Raw genomic sequence first — 21,598 nt, 5'->3', positions numbered from 1 at the left:
TAATGCTATTGTCTTGTGGATGCTGTGTGTGTATAACTGCTGTGCTCCTGTGCCCTCAGGAGAGGAAGGCCCTCCTTTGCTGAACAGACGTGTGGTTGATGAAATGTGGAGAAGAAAAAGCACCCATAACAGCAGCAGAAAGCCCTGAAGAAGCTGGCCCCAGAGTCCTGACAGCCCTCCAGGAGGAACCACCCTGGGATAGCCTCGCAAGCTGCCAGTGGAAAATTGGAGTGACCAGAAAAACCTCAATGAACTTGGAAACATCCAGGAGAGAAGAATGAGGGAATATTAAACCAGATGTCTAATGGAGTTTAGTGGCAAGTGTCTGCTACACTATCCAAGAAAGCAGGGAAGAAGAAGATCAGCCTTGCTTTGCCCTGAAACAGGTACTTGAGTTCATAAACAAGCATAAAATTTCCTGTAGTATCCCTGCACAGTGAAGGCTACAGACTCAGTATGCCTTGGCCTTCACATTAACTGACCACACCACTTTGGACAGTGGCCCCTGCTGCGATGCCCGTCGTGTCTTTTGACCAAATGCCAAAACTGGGACACAAAAAGAAATGTCTGGATGTAGTGGCTCGCCACTAAAATGGCAATCTGTGTTTAGAGCTGGAGGAAGGCACACCGCTAGACAAATTTCACATGACATAGCACAGGAGATTTACAACTGACGACACTAGACAGGCAGTGCTGGTACAGTATAAGCTAGCTAATGTAGTAACACTGCCGCTGACCTCAACAGGCCTTGTTTTCTTCACCGCTCACAGGCCATGGTTAAGCTTTGTTGCTGACAAGAGAGGAAAGGGAAAAGATATACTGAAGAGACTTGGACAAGAAACTCGCTGTGGAGGCGAGCGCTCTCTCTAAAAACCAGCCCAAGGTCAATTTTGTTGTGCGCCTGTCCCATCATGAGATAAAGGGTTAGAATCTAAACTGAAGAAATCTGTTTTCCAGCTGGTGAGACACCAAATGGACAAAAACCTTATTATATCTTATTTTATTATATCTTTTTCCTCACTTTCTGAATACTATTTTATATTCCTTGGTTATGACTAAACTCACTTGTACAGAATTGCTAGAAGAAGTGCTGTGCTTGTTTAGCTTTTTTATTTTTTTATTTTAAATCTTGTTCGCTGTGTGTCAGTGTTTAATTTCTGGCAAAAAGAAAGCTACTGACAACCGGTGTCAAATTTCCTGTTTATGTCGTATATTTGGCCACAAAACCTGATTCTGATTCTGACAATTGAGGTTACACAGGCAGAGGAAGAAGGTCTGCAGCCTAAGCAAGCTGCAGTGAAGCATGCAGACTTGGAGCACTGCAGCACAGATACAACTTAATTACCGCAGAGGTGAGGAGGACCGGATAGAGTAAGAGGATAGGAGAAGCCATTCAGCAGATGAAAAGGGAGAGAAGTAGTTTAGGCTGGCATACCGGTCGGGGTCTTGCCAAGCAACAGGAACACACACACACATGCACAAGCACACACAGACCGGCAGAGCCCAGCAGTGCAGTTGAATGGCCTCTCCACACAAGCCAAGCCTGTTGGTGGAGCAGTGAAGGGGAAAGCTTTTTAAAGGCCCCCCTCATCCCGGACATGCACTCACACCCCAGGGACACAGGAGGATTGGATTGCATAAGAAATTACATTTCAACTACACAACCACACACTCTAGCTTTAGAGCTTCATATCCATTAAGCATAAGGACATCCTGTCACGGACAAATGGTACCACAGTGAACAAAGGGAAAAGTGTCACCTGCTGGTGGCCAGGAGTCTTTGCACTTGTGGTGGTGTTGACTGGCAGTAGATTATAAACTGGGCAAGAAACACAGCAGCTGACAGTCCCCAAAACTCACCTGCCAGGCCGATGCAGCTACCAGCTCACTATATTTTTAAATGGTAAGGGAGGTATCCAAGGTAGTTTAAAGTCACTGTTTGAAGTCCACTGACATCAAACTAAATCCTTTTGGAGGTTTTCCTACTTTTTCCCCCTGTTCTTTATGCCTTACTGCACTTCTACCACCCAAATAAAATGAAATCTCTAACGCTAATAAAGTTCCCTCTCCTCATGTAAAAAAAAAAACAAAAACATAACTTTGTAAGATAAATTCAAAATATGACTAAAACATACCACCAAAAACCTCTGTAAAGGATTGAATCAAACAGAAATCTGATATATGTTTTCAACACTGATTGTAAGTATAACTTTATGTTCACTTCATTGAAAGAGTCCTTTTTCCACACTGTACATATATATAATAAAATTATGACACCAAAAATCCTGAAAACAAGCTCTAACCAAAGCCGTCTCGGCGCTGGAACTGTGTCTCCAGGGCCCCATGGAGGGGGAAGAAAGCTGGAGGAAAATCCCTAGCTTTGTATACCAATCACTGAACTGACTAATGTGCTCTCTACTACTGTTTTCCGTTCCGCTTTATGTACCGTTGCTATGAACATATGCTCCCAGCAAATTATAGACAAAGTTGTGGTCCATGAGGTTTGCAGCTCGAGGAATTAGCACAGCCGTGTTCCTGTACAATAAAATAATATTGTTTTACCAGAACTAGGCTCCACATTCTCAGTGTACTCACATCATAGAGCTGGGGAAGTGACACGCTTTGGCATAGCTGCTCACTGTAGGGTCTCGAGTTTGATTCATATAATAAGGAGGGCTTTGAGCAGCAAAGCTAAAACAATTATGAGGGTATTTAACGTTGCCGGTATTAAATGCTGAGAATCTAAGCTGCCTCCCAGGCATAGAAAATTGGGCTGGCAGAATACAGAATCTCAAAAGCATCTTTTTTCTTCCCTGATCTCCCTGAGGTGGAGATAAAGCTTTTTGACTGAATACCGAGACTTGCTAAAACAAGCACAAATCCTTCTTCCCACCCTTTCATCCTAATAATGAGACTGAATCAGGACCTCACCTGCTCAGATCTGGAAATGTAGGCCTGTATGTGCTGCACATGGTAATCATCAAGTTCATGTGAGGACAATGTTGAGGATTTTCCTCAATTTCAATCCCATTTGACTTTGTTTCATCTTCAATGGAAACATATTTACTGAGATATATATCAATCCCACATCATATCACTGAAGATATCATTATCATCATCACTATAATCAGCGAGTCAAATATGCCACTGATGACATGTTTCCTTTCTCATTACAAAAGAAACCTCCAGACCTAACATTTCCATATGATATTCATCAAAACCCTCAAATAAAGCTCCAGGTCTCTTAACATCCTCTCCCTCCTACCAGTGTCTCTTTGCCTCAAAGCCACTAACTCTCTGTCTCTCTGCGCTCTCACCTAAGTGGGCCAGTAGCTGTGTGATTGTTGGCACATGTAAATGTCCAGTGGCGGCCCTGCGTGTAGAGAATACAGTGATCGGCCTGGGATTGTGTGGAACAAAGCGCACTGTGAGATTACAGTTGATCCTCTCGCATCCTGTTTCCTCCTGCGTCTAGCGGCACTGGCAGACACAGACAGACGCAGATCCCACCGATAACACATCACTGCGGGGAGGGGAGGGGCAAATGACAGACACTCACACACAGGGGCCCAAGGGTCAGGGCCCAGAACGACCCTGGGCCACGTCAGCAGACAGACGGTGGGTGGGCAGGAGAGAGAGAGAGTGAGAGAGGGGTGAGGGAAAGGAGAGGGACCCCAGATCCCGACACACCCACACAGTCTGAGACAGAGACGAGGCTGATGAATGAACAAGTAAAGGGGCCTGGCGATGATAGCACTGTTTGGTTGCGTAGGATGAGAGGCCCCATCCGAGACATATACACATGTTGTGGGCAGGGGATGTGAGGCGAAGTATTAGGAGAAAAAGAGTGAGAGCTGACCTTTACCGAACCATGATGACCACAGCCCACACACTGTAGAACAACAAGGCATCAGACTCCCCTATCTGATAAAGTTAGGGGAAAGATCCTACACACTCGCATGTTCGTACGTCTGCTCTGTTTTCTCTGGACTCACTTGGAGGAGGGAAGAGAGGATTACGGCAACCCACATGATGATGGGCTGAAAAATAGGCCTTTTATCCGCCACCGTTCCACCATAACACAATGCACGCGTCATTTCCACGCTGTTATCCACATGGTATCAAGTACTTGGATGCCTGGGAACGAATCTGCAGTTTTGCTGGTAGCCTGGCATCAGAGATAATTTATCTTTTTGAGATACCAGCCACAATTTAAAGTCCTATTGTGATAACGGCAAATATTTTTATCTGTACTGGATAAAAGAATTGGGTGAATGAGTTGATAGCCACAGTTTGCCTCAAGGGTGCACAACCAACAAGAAACAAATCCCACAAAGGGAAAAAACTTTGGCAGCAGTGAGATGATTGATAGTATTATGGGAGAGTTCACCAGTGTCAAAGTATCCACTTGTGTGCTCTTGAAAAACCCCCATTTTTGAAGAATGAGTTTTTCACTGTCTTTATTAAGCTAGTCCTGGGTATAACGATCATTGCCAACTGACTAAGCTCATGTGTCAAGCAGGGTAACGTAGTTTTTTTTCAAGAGTTTAACTGTGAAGCTTCACTCCCTAATGATGACAGCCTTTAAAATAAAAGAGGCAAATAAATCTGTTATCTGTCACTATCTTTTTTACATTTTGAATAATGATTGGACTGACAATGTAGGTGGCTACAGTTACACTGCATGACTGACGTATTTGCTTTCAAGGAAAGAATATTTATCCTGTGGTCAATATTAAACTTCAGTGTCTATTTTTAAGACTGCATCACTGCATGATTTAAAAGGAGTTTGCTGAAAAAGTTCAGCTGGTCGAAATTAATATTTCAACTTGTATTTCCTCTTACTTTGTCAAAATGAGGAAACAAAGCAAGAATGGAACCACATGGTCGTTTGAATAGATTTTCTTGTCCGTTCATTATTAGCCTTAGGTTGGACTGTGATGTTGTACTTGCATTCTGCGGGGATATGATTTCACCACAAATGACCATCAACTGATTCCGAGAAGGGGAAGGAGCTCCGCCAGTGCATTCATAATCTGTAAGTTTTCTGTTGTCCTTAGACTAGAAGCTTGTAGTGCAGTGCATGAGAGGGAAATGCTGAAATATGGTTAAAAGCTAATTAATGGCTACAGCAAGCAATCAATAATAACATGAGATCATAATCATTAATTGCTTTTTTTAATTGCACTAGATTATGTACATGGATTTTTTTGTTCACTACAGATACAAATTTTCTTCTTTTTTATTTTTCAAAGTAGTTAAGACATCAAAAATTTTTATTTTGATTATGCTTTAGTTTCCGATTGTTCTCTGTTTTCCCTCTCGTTCCAGGTGTCTTGACTTAACTCTCCTCGTGTGCTCCTTCCACCTCCTGATTGCCCTTCCCCCCTTAATGTGTTTCACCTGTGTGTAATTGTCTCTCCTCCCCCTGATGTATTTAAGTCCCCGTCCTCCCTGCACTCGTCGCCAGATTGTCTTGTGTGTTCTTTGTGTTCAGACCAAGCTTTCCAGCGTTCATTCTAGTGTGTTTTTTGTGTATGACCTCTGCCGTGATTTGTTTGGACCTCGAGCTGCCTATCCCTTGTTGTACCTCTGCCTTGTTGGACTGACTTTCTGTGAACCGATCCTGGACTGATTAAACCGTTGTTGATACTCCTGAACTCTGACTCTGCGCCTGTGTCCTCTCAACTACTTACCTCAGCCCTGACAACATTTACTGTCCCTTATATTCTGCATCCAAAAAATAGACTCCAAAACTTTAAATCTTCAATCAATTCAGGTGTTAAAAAAAGGAGTATGGAATGTCAAACACAAAGCCAAACTATCAACCACATCCTCTTTGCACTTACTTTTCCTGCTCCACTGTTTAAAGTGGGAATACAAAAAGCGACCTCAGCACTGAGTTATGTCTGGCTCTATCTGCCTGTAGTGACCTTTCCCCTCGTCTGAGAGGGAGCTCTGCTCGAAGGAGTCCTGCATCTCCAGCTCCCAATCAAGTATGTGCCTGTCCGGGAGTTCTTTCCACACAAGTGGTTTTCAGTGAACCTGCTGACTTATACATCCTTTATCTGACAAGACACTGGTTTGGCCCCTGCAGCCCAGCAGTGCTGGCAGGTGGATTGCCTGCTGCCTTTACCACAGTCTGAGCTTCTGAGTGGAGATGGGTGAAAGGGGAATGAGGGAGGGACTGGCTGGGAGGTGATACTATAAAGGGACGTCCTTTTAGCCTAAGTCTCTGCATTTTATCATACTTCAATTTGTTTTTGGGAACTATTCTGATAGACATTTCTTATCCCGTTTCCTTGTTCCTAAGTTTTTAGTCATGAAGCAGAGTCACAGAGGAAAACAGACCCTTCCTTGCATCTCTTCCTAAAAGCCCTTTGGTTTCAAAGCAGCATTAATAAATAAAGTCTTGCCTGCAATTCTACCTTAGTCAATGTGCTGTTTAAAACCTCCTTTAAACTGCAGATAAATTCAAACATTGTTTTTAGCGCTGCTATGAAAAATAAATACACAGCGGTATTCCCTCTGCAGCAAACGGCTCAGCTGTTCAAGTGCTGCATCTATTCTTGTGCAATGAGCCAGAGGCATGATTGTAATATTTCACTGGCGGCACAACAAGAAACCTCTTTCAGATGAAAAGCATGAATCAGGACAGTGACAAACTGGCTGGAAAGTCAAACAGAGAGTAACCAGAGCAGGCCATTTTATGACAAGGGGGCCAGTGTTGGCCTTTGATGCTGAGTGTAGCCGTTGAAAGGTGTCCATTTTCAAGCTCTAATCACTAACATCAAGTGCATTGCAATTTGAACAGAGCTGTAAGGTGTTCATAAGCAGATCTTTTAAGTGAAGGGCATCTCAATTACAGGTGGTTAGCCAAAGGAATGTCTGATGGTGCACAAGATAAGTCAAAACATGTTATTAAATATGGAAAAACTTATAAATATGTTAGTGTTGATAGTGGCATTCCCTTCCACGGTTGAGATGTAGAATAAATGCAACAGAAAAATAAGTGTTCATATAATATGTGTGTTAAAGTTGGGGTATGGGGCAAAGATCCCTCACTGGATCTAGAACACATCAACTTATTATGTGAGATGTGTAACAGAAACCACATGGGGCTTTCAATGTACTTCACGCGTCGATGAACGCACTCAAATATGCATCATAAAACTGCATCAACAAATCACAGGCATGGGATCAGTCTTGACAGGAATGTTTAAAATACAATGATTCATCCAGAAACCAGGCCAGGGATTATGATTGGAGGACTGACCACGCCATTCTTATCCTGAAACCCCCTCCTTTCCTCCTGACTCACTGATGGATCTGTCTTTAATTTTATTATTACTTCTTAATAGACTGCAACAAGCCACTCAATAACACCCATTTCTGTTAGCACACGATAATTCATTCCACATTTTTACAGACTGAAGGTATCAACTCGTGCCAACACCATAGCAGGGCACTAGGGGAAGACTGCTAAATCTGCTTTTGCAGAGGAAACAGAGATGCACTTAAATTACGAGTTTCAAATCTCACAGCGAGTTTTTGGTGTTGTTCTCCAATTTGTCAGTTAGAGCATAAAAAGGGAGCCAACGCTCTTTGCAAAACAGAGAAACTGTTGAGGGATAGAACTGAAACAAGAATGGGGATGCATTCATTTTTCCATCAGTCCATCTAACCTCAAGTCTTGTGCTCAGCAGAGTGTCAGGCAACAGCGGAGGTGCCAGCAGAAGGCATCCTCTGAAGTGAATACACTTTTCTGTTTACAGTAGTGGAGTGAAATAAATATCAAATGACCTGCCTTTGAAACTAAATCACCTCTGCTGAATGAAGATATCTTGGGCTCTGTAATGCTCAATAACCCAGCTATTAATGTGTGCTCCCTTGGAAAGCAAATGTAATACCATGGAGCAGCTCCAGAACAGAGAGACTGCCTCCAAGAGCAGGCAGCACAGAGAGAATGCATTAGACTTGCGGTCGACTGATCTTTAGCTCTTGAAAAAAATGCCGACATCTCCTCCCTCCAGTACAAAACTAAGACTGGATCACAGAGCAGGGGGAAAGGTTTAGTGTTCATAATTTGGGGGATTTGAATCAAAAACTTAAATGGAAGCGGAACGGGAATAGCTTTTCCCCTGTACTTGATTATGATGATGTGGGAATCTGCAGATTCGGAGAAGGGATTGGAACATTTTGTTAAACGGGTGTATTCCATGATTTCATATGCCATGCTAAAGAATTCCATAATACATAAAGACATGGTCAGAAGACATGGATACATCTTCAATCATGAGAAACAAACACTGGAAACTATCACAACCGAGGATGTCGTGTATGAGCTGATGGCAGCTTGACAGGAAGGTGGTGAGAGAAAACGCTAAATCACCCACTTTTCCACAGTGTCATACTGGCAGGTGAGATCTGCAGTAGCTGTGGTGTCTGTGGTCTCCCACAATGACCTAGAGGGACACTGATGAACTGAAAGAGTACAACTAATACACTTCCCACCTACAGCAGAGGAGTGCTTGATCTCACTGCCTCAAGATGCCATAGCCAGTCACACACCTGTATCCATGCATCTCCATGATGACTAAATAAATCTCTAAAAACGTCTAGAGACTAAAATGGTTATCTTTTGAGGAACTGAACATATAACCCTGCATGTTGTTGCAGGATGAGCCCATTCACTCTTTAAATGTGCCGTACTCATCCAGAAAAAGTTCCTTTTAGTTGAATAGTTGAATTTTATCCCAATTTCTCCCAATAACAAGTGTCCTGTGACATTGGAGAGCAATTCATTAGCGATATATTGAAACTAGGATTACTATACTCAACCATTGTTCTATTTCACACAAGATCCACACTCGAAGGGGTAAAACTGAATAACTACACACCATGTTGTGACACTAAGACAAAATCACGCTGTTGCATGCTGAAAGCCAAGCTTGACACATTTACTGCCTCTCCATATAAGAGACTGCTTATGAGGAGTGCGTTTTGCTATTTGACACAAGCCTGACTGACTGTAGATCATTGCTGATCATAGTTCTGATAAGTAAACAAGATTGGTTTTAACAGTACAGCGCGTTTGTAAGACAGAAGCGCAACATATCTCTCATACACACAGGTTTCTTCTCAGTGCTGAGCTCAGCCAGAAGTCAGAAAGGGTAGTAAAACAACATCTGGAGCCACTATGAGCACTGTGGATTGAATCATGAATGTGATTACACTAGTGATTTGTTTAATCATCTTACTGCTGGTACTATCACTAATGTGCTCCTCCCTACATCAGTCAAATATAATTTTTATTTGGAAGAATGGCCAAAACATCAAAAATTGAGACTTTGTGCCATCACAAAAATGACCACATAATCACCAGTGATCAAAAGCTTTGTGATGTACTTTTAGCTGCCTGACTGTGCTCTGTGTGACGTCCCTCAATATACGTGGCCCAGTCCTAAAATGTTCGGCAGTTGTAATAATCAGATCAGTAATCAATTCTCAGAACTTTAGATGTGCAATATTGAACAACAAATCCATAACTGACTCATGAGGTAACACTGACAGACCTGTGCAAGCTGAAAGGAAGCTCAGAGAGCGATCTGTCCTATTCCATGTGCCCAGAATGAGGCAATACCCAGTGTTGAGAGGATTTCTCAATTCAGTTCAATACCACTTTATTTTCTGTGCAACCAATGTTCTAGTCAGTGAATCAAATTATTGTTCATCTCTGAACGTCTGGCTTGATCTTCACCACAGTTTATCAGTAACACATTTATTAAACAATGATATTTGTGTGTGAATGGTTGCTTGCCAGTGCATTTATTGATAAAAAGAGCTTATTAAAATGCAAAACATTTACTTGAGTTCACATAGTTACTGATGCGTTTGGCACTCCATTTTTTTTTTTTTTTAAATTTTGCTACAAAACCTGAACCTCTTTAGGACTGGTGTTATGAACCCACATCCAGATCACAAAACCAGTGCACAAACTGTCTCTGTTTAGACAGTTTATTGACCCTTTGTGTGTCTCAGTGCAGCCATGGGTTCCACCAAATATGCCAACACTGTCAAGAGGCACAAACAATGCAACGCTTTTCTCCTTTTTGCCCCCATGGAGAGCAGAAATAAATGCATTCACTTCAAGGAGATGCATCCTTGTCGTCAGGCACAAATCTAAGCACCAACAAGATATCTCAATTTGTACTAAGTATGATTGTGCAATGACAATAAAGATTTATCTTATCTTATCTTATCTTATATAGATAAAGCCATAAAATTTTACAATTTATAGTCCAAAAATGTGTTTCAGCAACTTCAAGATCTACTGGCTGATTTGTTCTCTGGATTTATTGTATAAGCATAAAAACATTTCACTTGAATCTGTGCAGTTTAGCTTTCTTTTTACATTATATTACCTGTGTATATGATTCAAATGTCAAATGTGACTAGAAAGAGGCAGATCTGTGGTGATTATCATGTCGAAAAAAAAGAAAATAGAAGATTAAAAAAAGTCTTTGGAAATCTGCCATGGGAACCCTGAGTGAAATCAAGTTCCATGTTGGTCTGAAAGAAGACGTCATTGGATATTTTATTGAGAAGGCCACCAAGTCCCATCATTATTGGACAATCATGGCGGGCCCAGTAGTCATCGCTCTCTGACCAGAACTGGACACCAACAGTGATGTGCTCAGCGCGGGCACATGACGCATTTATTTGTGCAGATCTACTATGGTAACCAAACAAGAATAGCAAGGGCGATCATGAAATTCACATGGCGCCGTTACTGAATGGGATGTAGATGTCGCATCGCTCACCAAACAGTGGAAGAGCCCCCACAGCGTTGAATGGCCTCAACCTGAATGAGCTCATACACTACATGTGACTTGTTATGCACATCAAATACACAAAGATGAGTGACAACGCTTACAAAGCCACATTAGAGAACAATGGCTGTGTGAATTAGAATTACTAAATGTAGATTTTTCATGCTTCAAAGTAAGAGTATAATAAATAAAAATACGGACGATGCAGAGTAGACACAGACACAGATGCTTCCAATGAACCGGAGGTTAATATCATTCCTAAATCTCTACGCCCTTTAAACGGGCATAAAAGAACAGACCAAAAGGAGGAGAAAAGGGGATGTTGAGTGTTGAGGAAAACAACATGAGCTCCATTACAAAAGAAAGCGCCACATTCACAACAAAGAAAAAATGCTTTTGGAGAGAGAGCTGGAGCTAATTCAGCTACTCCTTAAGAGGAGTGATTGTTAACAGAGCCACTGGATTAAATGCACAGCCCAACCACAACGTAATGGCAACAAAGTATCTTCTAAATGAAAGGAAATATATAAAAGTCCCTGTAAAACAAAAGCAATGCAAAAGAGGTTTGTGGAACGCCAAGTTTCTCAAACAAAAGAATCGTAAATGTAAATGTTTGTCCGCTTTAGGTCCTTCTCTGCATGTATGTGCACACTCTCATGAACCAGCCAGGCGAGGACACAACCAATTTAGCCCGATTAACAACAGATGTGTCCATCTATTTTAGTTCGACAAACTCTCTCTGCAATAACACCATTAGTTGTCTCCTCATTTGCGATATCATTTTTCAACCATACGTTTTCTCCATTAGGGCTCCAGTGCCTTTCGGTAGCTTTTCCATAACTCTGACATAGCCAGCAACGGTCGGCATGCTGCTAACCAACAGGCTCACTGCAGAACCTACATCAACAGAAACCAGAGCGCACTGGAGAAATACAACATTGTCAATTGAAATGAGGACAACTAAGATGGGCTGGAATCAGCAGTATATGAAGTCCTCTTGAGCAATGCCAACGCAAATGGTTATACAATAGAGAGTCAGAGAGCCTGTGTGTTGCTGGTTTGAGTTTCGACTGTGTGATGTGTGCAGTTTGGGTTTGGCTCGTGAGCAGCCATATTTCATGGGGTTCAGAGGGTCGGGGGCTGGTACCACATTTTTGATACTCTTCTTGTATTGTTCCTGCAAACTGAGACAATAGGATGGCTCGAAACATACTTTATGTAACTTCTTTTTTTCCTTTTCAATTGGAAAGTCACTGGTATTATCATTGTCAACTTCATCATCATTACCAAATGACAATCAGTGAAAAGTGTTCTCCACCCTCAGCTTTGCATCCCGCGGACACACTACGTCCAAGTTGTAATAACTTTTTTGTAATGTGTTTTCAGTGTTCAGTTGTTGATGACTCCACAAACACAAACTTGTGAAGATCTATCACTGACAATATTAGCTGCTCCCAACCAATGACCATATTACTTACACAACATTCCTACCTTTACCCTCATGAATCGTGATATTGCCCTTAAATTACCCTCTAAGCAGCTTCAAATTTACAAAAACATGATTCCATACTGTACAGCAGTGTCACGTATTCTTGCACAGGTTTATTCAGGTACTTCACTGAAGCTGTATTTTGTTCAAACTGAAGACATACTAGCACCTAAGAAGCCATTTTTATGGACATTTTGTGCATCATTTTGCACGTACCACTAGTTCAGCATAACATTTCTGGTATTTTGGAAAGCTCTGGGATATTCAATTCCTTATAAAATAACATTTTAAGAGCAAATCAACCACCAAAAGTGGTCCAGAGCCCCAAAGCCAGAGGCCCCATGACTCTGAGTTCACTGCATGTTGATTGGTATACTATCAGCAGTCAGATGATTTCAAATTTGTTTGAAAATTTGCACCACTGAAGTATTAAATAAATCAAGGTAAATATTGTATTATTGCCTGTTTTTGTGGACCCTTCTTGTATCAGAGTCTGGTTTTAAGATCATATTAAACGAAGATTTAACAATTTCAGGTGATTTTTTGCGCACACTGAATTTTTCTAAACAAAGCCATGTTTAATTAAATTATCACAAACACACTGACACATGGAATAGGGGAATAGGATAATCAAGCCATGTCCAAGAGTTTACACAAAACTCTGCTACATAACATTCGTGTGTCATGATCCATCCAGCAGAGAGTCGTGCAAAGTAGGAGAAGTTAACCCTAAATCAGAGCATTAACTCAAAACTAACCTTAGAATGTGCATAAACCTAAATTCATTCCTAGTTCTACCTAAAAACAGTTTGACACCAAATGAAACTTGCTCATTAAAGAAGTGAGTAGTGGCAGAAATGACATCACTCATCCTCATCCCAACAGCTAAACCTCAAAAAGGTTCTCACAAGGACAGCCATACAAGCGCACACACATACACAAATAAGCATACAAGCGCACACTGTGACCTTTTGTGATAGAACCCAGACTGACCTACTCGCAGCTCCTGACCGAAGACTGTCCTTTCTCCCAGCGCCGAACAGTTCCATCGTCCATATCGGAACTGGTATTGACACTCATTGATGCCCATCTGGGCGCCTTCACCCACAACAATGATGGCGTCCGGGCGGCTCTGGCAGATGGCCCGCTGGCGAGGCGCCAGCCCGGGAATCTTGTTGCAGATGATGTTGGCACCCAGAGCCACCACCGAGGACAGGGCCCTGCAAAAAGTAAGAAAAACACACCACCACACATGCACATGAGCATTCATACACAACCATCAACAAAGACGCAAACACAGGCACACATTACAACACACATACACGCATGCATGGGTGCACACACAGACACACACACACACACACACACACACACACACACACACACAAACACAGACTCAGTTAGAACTTCCAGAGGATGGTCAGACTGACTCACTTATGTGAGACTCTCCAGAACAGGATTCAATTCAACCAGTGATTGATGCACGTTCCGTACTGAAGTGAAAGCTGTACTGCATGAAAGTATTGCTATTTAATGGATTAGAGGTAAATGAAAAACCTGAAAACTTAATCCAACATAAAGCATAAAAAAACACACAGGGAAACTTGCTAAAACAGCCCAGAGAGAGAAAACAAGATGCTTATTTGCCTACTGACAACGCCATTCCACATTGGTTTGGATGGTGGGAGTTTGAGCAATGAGTTGGGGTTTTTGTGTTAATTGTTAGGAAACATAGTGGCATGAATAGTTGCCAGACTTGACTCTTACGCAAATACAGTATGTACACTTGCTCAGTGTGTTGTGATGTAGATGCAGGGTTCCCTTTTTAACCAAATGTCACACAAAATATTATTCCTTATGATTTGTGTAATTATGTGTTTGAAACTTATTCAGGGTGTAAAGAGCTGCCTATAAATTTCATGAGAGACTGCTTTTACTTTAGCCACATCCTAAGACTGGTTTGCATGGAAAATACGTAAGGTTTTCAACACTGGTCGCCTTAATTCTTAGAGTATTAATGTGCTGTATAGTAAATGCCACAGCTCCTTCGCAGTTCTCGTCAGGGAGACTTCATCACATCTGATTGCTCGATGTGATAATATCAAAACATATGTTGAAGATGGTTTTGTAACCGCTGAGAAAGCCAAAACAGATTACAGCTAAACAAAGCGCTGACTTTCTCCACAGCTCTGTTTATAACCCTTGAAACCATGTAGATACATACTTTTCAAACATGTCAGGGACAGGGAGCCATAAATGAGCATAGAAGCATACGCCGGCTTTGAAGTATGACGTCGACCTCCAAAGGCTTCACCACAAACGGGGCAAACTAACGCAGGCAAGTTGTGTGTCAGCGAAAAGCGACGGCAGCATAAGAGGGGTGAAGAGGAAGAATGGGTGAGGGGAGAGACACTGAGAAAGAGAAACAGAGACCCTGATTTCTGTGGGTTCTAGTTCACAGTGATGTTGGTAGGAGGCCCCCGACTAAGAACAAAGATGTGATCGCTGATTAGAAAATCTTTCTCGGACAACCACATTCCCTTTCCGCTGGTTGCTTAACTTTCTCCGCACGGACAGAAAAACATTAATCTCAATTTTAAACACATAAATTCAAATAAATCCTGACTGCAGCGAGACACGTTGTTACCAAACTGGACTCCACACATTCTCTTGGTCTTTTCACTGCAGTCAGGGGAGTATACTACAATATATAAAAGGAAAAATGCCGTTGTGTACAGTGTTGATTTTGCAAACCCTGCTCTAAAAGCTGTCCGCTATCCTGGAAAAAGAGAACCATATGCAAAATGTTAATGGTACAAAGAGTATAATTCATTTTGGACCACTACACTGTTAAATGAAGGCTGTAACTTCTAAAAAAAAACAACTACAAATAAAAAAACTTCAGAAGAAATTCATCAGGTGGATTCAGTATCCGCAGTAGACACTCAAGCCTGCGGCTGCTTTCAAACCCTCTTTGCTCTCTCTGCTGTTGAACAGGCTTGAACTCCTCTGACCCTCTGTGACCCTCTGCTGTATATGTGGTTATTCGTGGCAACGATGACATCCAGTCTGTACAAACCAAAAGGTCATGCTTATTTAGACAAGTAATGCACAACTGGAGAAATTCACTTTCTTGCATAATGAGTGTTAAGGGTGAATAGAACTGGTTTGTCTATATAAATCCAAAGGCAATAAAATGCATTTGAGTCATTTATATCACAGATATTTCAGTGTCCTGCTTAAAAACTAACACAGTGGCACACTGATATTTTCAAATCTGACAAACAGACCTCTTAATAACCTCCCCTCTTGGCTCTTTCTCATGTCATTCACCTGCTAATTCACAGAATTGCAGTCTACCATGGGCAACCAAAACCATCAGACAACACCAAACAGAGAATTCCAGAGCTAAGCTTTTAAATCCCTGCATCATCAAAGTGCACAAATGCGATTCTGTTTGCTTAGCGTATACTCTGTGTGTACGCCAGCAGCTTGGGGACAGCTCGCCCACGGTCACACAGATCTCCCATCAGATAGACCATCAACAGAAATTCAAACTACACTTACAAATGTCACAAAACTGGCTGCTTGGATGCTGCAGTAGCAGTTTATAAACACCAAGTTCATCCAAAACATGAGCTGTGATTTAACGTTTCAAACAAAGAGTTCTGCAAAGTGTGAAATTGCTAAGCAACAGGTGGCACGGTGTTTTACGACGTTTGAGCCTGGTACACATACTGGACATTAAGGACATACCTAAAACTGCAAGAAAACCTCCCAGATTTAGAGGTGTTACGTGTTCTCATGTATTTTGCAGTAAATGCATCCTAATTTCTTTTCATTTTATTTTCATTTTTAGATCAATCAACCATCAGTAAACACGGGCTTTAACACATTCAGCTTCACCTCTACACTTAGAGGTGACACAAATTTTTATTCTTAATAGTATGAGGTTATTTTTGACAATTTGTTACTTAAAAAAAACCCTCCAACATCCAACATTAAATCTCAGATAAGCACGAGCCTCGGCAATGACCTGACAATACATTAACCTCTTTGGTAAGACTTCAATCTGTGAACGAGTGTCAGCAGTGAAGGAGCTTACAGATTTTTAATGGCAGGGTAGTGTGGCCTTAAGAGAAACTATAGTCTACGTCATGGCATACAGTGTGCTCACAGCCACCTACTCAATCACATGGAACACTTTGAACCTAACTGACACACTATTAAGCTCCCAGGCATGCATCTTCTACCAAGGAATGCACTCACAAAAATGCCTGAGACACAGCTTAACTAAGTCAAGTGAATAAATGCTCTTCTTTTTCCAAGAGCAGGAAATTAACTGTTATTTTAGTGCTGAATATGATTTTCCTTTTGCTGCTAATTTACAAACACAAGAGTTTGAGCTGAGCAGTGCACTGCCACTGTTTAATCCAGAACAAAAACATTTTTTTACATCTGTTTTAAACTACTCTATCCTCAGTTGCACGCTGGTTAGGCCAGTGTGATATTTACAAAACAGAGTGAAAATGGTCAGATTATTGCCACTGGAACATTAAGGGTGAAATTCCTTTATATTGGAGTGTGAGGTGTGCAATGGCCCAAAAGCTCTACATGGACAGATCCTTTTATTGACGGCTCATTTGCCACCCACTGCTCTACAAAATTTACAGTTTAACATGTCAAAACACTAGTTTTGTAGTTTTGAGGAAGACGCTGTGCGTTATTTTGAATCCATATTAAATGTTCTCATCAGAACGTATTTTGTGGTTATTGTTCAACAGACAAACATACTTAAATAATCAAAACAAACAATGGTATCTAGCTTTAAAGTGCAAGCCATCACTATACTTAGTAGTGTAGCCCACTTTTAACTGAAAACCAAAAACCACATCTATTTTAGCATCAGGTTTGGGGTCTCCGGGCAGCAAAAGAAGGAGCGAGGGAGCATGGGTGAGTAATTATTTTGGAAGCTTTAAGAAAGCCAGTGTTCTCCTGCAAGAGTAATTCCCGATTAATTCAAAGCCGCAGCGCATTACAGTGTCAATCACGTGCATGTTGCAGGAAGATATTTTAAGATGTGGGTTCAGTCGATAACGTCGAAATACTGAGAATCAACCAGAGGTGAGGTAATGCACGGAGGTGATCTTTCACACGCTCTGACAGGTTAACGGTGCTCGCATGCGTAAAAACTGTCCATGTTATGAGAAATTCTCCTCTCAGGGTAAAAGACAGAATCTCAGCATCCAATTGTCTTGAACATCTCTGCCACTCTGTGGCCAAAATGAATCCATGTAGCAGTTACCAAGGCGTTTTTATTTTTCTGATCTTGCAGAATGTTTGCAATGCGACAGCTTAATACAAACCATCACTGCTTACTCACAAGAAATGCCCATCCGCCTGCAGACGGCACATTAGCGCGTTCAGGTTTTCACCTAATTACTTTATTCCCACGTGGATAGTTTTCCCGGCGACGTTTCCACTGATGAGTGTTTTCTATGAGATTTCACGCTTGTATAACATTAGAAAGTGTGTGAAACACATGCTAGAATTAAATTCAATTTACTGGCTAAGTTGCACTTCTCTTTCGCCTGTCCCCTGTGCCGTTAGTTTGGTAACAATATAAACAACTTAACCTGAATCTCCAGTCTGCGGACGCGGAAAAGTAAAGAAATGCATCTCAGAACCGGCGTTTAATGACTAGGAAAAAGGAAATGTAGCCCGTTGTCCGGCAAGAAGGCTGCACGGGAGCAAAACCAAACCCGTGCGTCTTTGTGCCGCTGAGGATGAGCGCGCCACACATTAAAGTTAATTAAGGACCAGTTAATTGGCTCAAACTTACAGGTAGCTGCCACTCGTCAGGATCAGGAAGATCTGTGGATAGTAGACTGACAGCAGTACACTGCGCGACGAGAAGATGATCATGATGACATTGAGCAAATGGCCACGTTCGGACTGATTGAGAAGGCGCGGACAGGATGAAAAACTCCCTTATTTCACGGCTTTAAGTCCTTTTCGCACAAAATCAAATAGAGGTGCTGTGCGTCTCCGTGTCTTTGGTGCGGTGGCTCTACGCAGCTCCAAGCTCCCAGGGCCGTGTGTGCGCTGAGATTGGCTCTGTCATCTCTAAGCGGCGGAGGCTGTTACACAGTACTGTGGGTTCCCGAGCCGGAATGATGATGGTTTTAGGGATTTTGCATGGCAGAAAAGTGCCTCTCTCCACTCTCATGAGAGTCGTGCCTGCCATTGGGCAGGGAAAGACACTGCTATCCGCCCACTTTGCCACAACGGGACAATAGGGTGACACTGATCCGATCCCCGTTGGACGTGCAGGAGGTTTCATTCATCATCACCCCCCCCCCCCCCCCCCCCCCCCCCCCCATACACACACTCAAACACGCGCACACATACACACACACACCCTCCTCCACCACCACCACCCACCCCACCATCCAGCCAAAAATAAACAAACATAGACGCTGGCTGTTTGAGTCTCACACCATCATCACAGCTCTATGTGCAAAAGAACAGCACATTTCTTTGGCAGGATGTGTCATTCTGAATCAACAGCTTGGTCTCATATTAACACACTAAAGTCTTTATAGTATGACATAACTTATTCTCGCAATATTTCTATATGGGTGTCTATGTGAGAGTGAGCATAAAGCGTTATTATAAACAATCATTTTCATTGTCTCCTATGACATTCTTATAATGTTGTTAGAATATTCTTGGGAGCTCCCCAGTATTATATCATCTGGTAGCAAGTGTTCCTTTAATATTTTCTTAAAGACGTAAAGCATGTTTGTGGTACTCAAATATGCGTCTCAGTGACCTTTTTATTTCCCGTGGTAAGACTCTAATATTCCTATAGGCGTCTACAATATGTCTGCTGTCTGCCTGTCTGCTGCGCTCTAATGGTATTTGATGGCCGTCAAAATACTCATTTTGTGACCCTGCTGTAAAATTGTAAGATAATTTCCTCAGATTGCTAGACTGCTAAAAACCCATGTATAGGCGTAGGTATAAAAATAACACTCTTGTTGCCCGAGATCTGTGCAGAGAAATAAAATACTTGGGGAGATTTTGTCGCAGAGCTTAGTGAGTGGAGGGCTTTTATCGCCTCAGCATCGTGACTCTCACTCAACACCTGCAGGCTCCAGTCATTGTAAGTGAAGAGGGTACCATGAAAGATATAGCCAGAGCAAGAAAGGATGGAAGGGATGAGCTAACTACTCGGCCTTAGTAAACACGGAGATAGGTGACTTCCCCCCCATATTGGATCTACTGTCATGTGATATGAGCATCTGTGGAACTTGAAGTCAGTTACACGCTTCATTCCACACGAAGGTCTCACAGGGAGGGCTGACACTTTTTTTTGATTCACTGTGTCTGTAGGAATCGCAGAAAATGCAATGGAACCAGTACAACAGCCTTGTTGTTGTATGGGCTTAATCGTGTTATTTTGGGTGTATCACCTGTGTCAGTTTATATTTCATTTAATAACTTCTGATTGTTTCATGCGCAACTGATTACAGTTACTCAAAAGAGAAAATGTAGTGGCGCATAAAAGTTGCCAACAGCTACTGATGAATAACAGAGTCAGAAAAGTTCCAGTTATTTCTAGTGATTTGATGGGTTTACTCTCCTCTGTATCATTTTGCCAGATCTGCATTGTTGCATACTTACCTGTATAACTAGGCCCCTGGGGCTTATTATAATTTATACTATTATAAAGTATACTTAACATTAAAGTTGCAGTTTAAGTTTAAGGGGGTCACCATCAAAAGTAGAAATATTTTAATTTTACTGTTCAGCATAAGCATTTAATAACTAAAGAATGTATGCAACATTAACCGCCACAAGTACGCACAGTGTTGACAAAAACACTAAACAACAAAAACTTCCCACATGATTTTCATGAGCCGGAACTGGTCTTGATTCTAATGTGTGTGTATATAGGGTTGTTAGAAGAACACGCTTGAGGGGTACTGCTATAGGGACTGCAGAGAAGTCCTTCTGTGTGTTTATGCATCAAGGTGAGGTATTGCAAAACAGGTAAAAACTCCGTCTGGGCAATGGAATGTGGAAATACAACTCAGTCTGTCGCTATTAATGAAGGTATGCAGGGGTGAGCTGGATCTGGAGCAGAGACAGCGGCTCAAATTATCTTGTGCGACAAAGGAGCAGGAGTCTTCTGAGGTGAACTTAATAGCCCTGTGACAGCGAATAAGAATCGATCATATTGTCTGCTGGCGTGAGACCTTATCCGCAACTTTTACGCACAGCACATTCCCCAGGTGCAGGCGTGTGAATATAATTATTTAAATCGTTTTTTTAACACAGCCGCTGAAAACTGTGGTTTCACAGCGTTCTTAAATCTGAGGTCAGAGGGCACCCGATGCTTTCCTGTAAAGAGTTTATTTGTCAGAGTGTCGCAATGAATTCGATACTTCGATAGGTTTGCGCATGTGAGCAGCATTGTCTACGCGTGAATCACAGGTAATAAAAACTCACCCAAGTCTGAGGTATATGATGCCAAAACACAGGAACACGTAGAGACTCCGCTTTCGGAGGGGTTTGTGCATGATCGTTACCACTTTGTCCAGAGGCCATGCACTGTAACATGAAGTGGTCACACTTTCCGTTCACATTGGCAGGTTTCCTAACCCTTCCAGATGCACGTATACCGCCTGTTTTCCGCGACATCAAGCTGAAGCGCCTTTGAAATCTTCGACCGTGTGAAATTCATGGTCCAGCAGTACAGGTGAGATGCTGATGACGACCTGAAAGGTGGATAAGAACTCCAAAACGAAACTTGAGAGAGGGTCGGACTTGCAAGGTGAATGAGTTCTTGGAGGAAGTGCCTCCTATTCGTCCTTACTTTCACGGTAGAGCCTAATTAACAATTCCCATTTTCTGCGCCTTGCAGGTAGAAAAAAAAAACTAGTAGCACTTAATGCAGTGCCCTGCCAGCCCTGTACACTTCGCTTTGTTTAAAAGCTTTGCTCTTCGCTCGCTCTTTCTGTTCCTTGTAGATGTCTTAAACTCAGTCCATGTTACTAACTTACAACAGCCAGGTACTCTAATACAGGTAACAAAAGGGCTACACGCCTCCTCCTCCTCCTCCAGCATGGATATGCAGGGAATGGGACGGGCTTCCAGACTGCACTCAACACGTGTAGTTGTTGTACAGAAAACTAAAAGGAACGAAGTGAAATGGCCTTTTATAGGCCTGTATCCCAGGCTCGGCTGGTGCCTGTCGCTTGCAACATTG

General features: G+C 42.1%; 1 protein-coding gene across 2 annotated transcripts in view; it reads right to left on the bottom strand.

Moving 5' to 3' along the window:
* The window catches only part of wnt7bb (wingless-type MMTV integration site family, member 7Bb), a 31,856-nt gene extending 10,737 nt beyond the window's left edge, over nt 1–21,119 (bottom strand). The window contains exons 1-2 of one of the 2 annotated variants that reach the window (XM_041038996.1): nt 20,839–21,119; nt 13,315–13,541 (exon numbers count right to left, since the gene is read on the bottom strand). In XM_041038996.1, coding sequence (XP_040894930.1) covers nt 13,315–13,541; nt 20,839–20,909 — 298 coding nt within the window. In that variant the 5' untranslated portion in view covers nt 20,910–21,119. Of the gene's footprint in view, nt 1–13,314; nt 13,542–18,163; nt 18,283–20,838 lie in introns of those variants that run through there. The other variant, XM_041038995.1, reaches the window with a different exon arrangement.
* Between the last annotated feature and the right edge of the window lie 479 nt (nt 21,120–21,598).

This window comes from Toxotes jaculatrix, chromosome 5, assembly GCF_017976425.1.
Source record: "Toxotes jaculatrix isolate fToxJac2 chromosome 5, fToxJac2.pri, whole genome shotgun sequence".
NCBI lineage: Eukaryota > Metazoa > Chordata > Actinopteri > Toxotidae > Toxotes > Toxotes jaculatrix.
The sequence above is the reverse complement of the archived record's forward strand: the minus strand, read 5'-3'. Positions and strand labels throughout refer to the sequence as shown.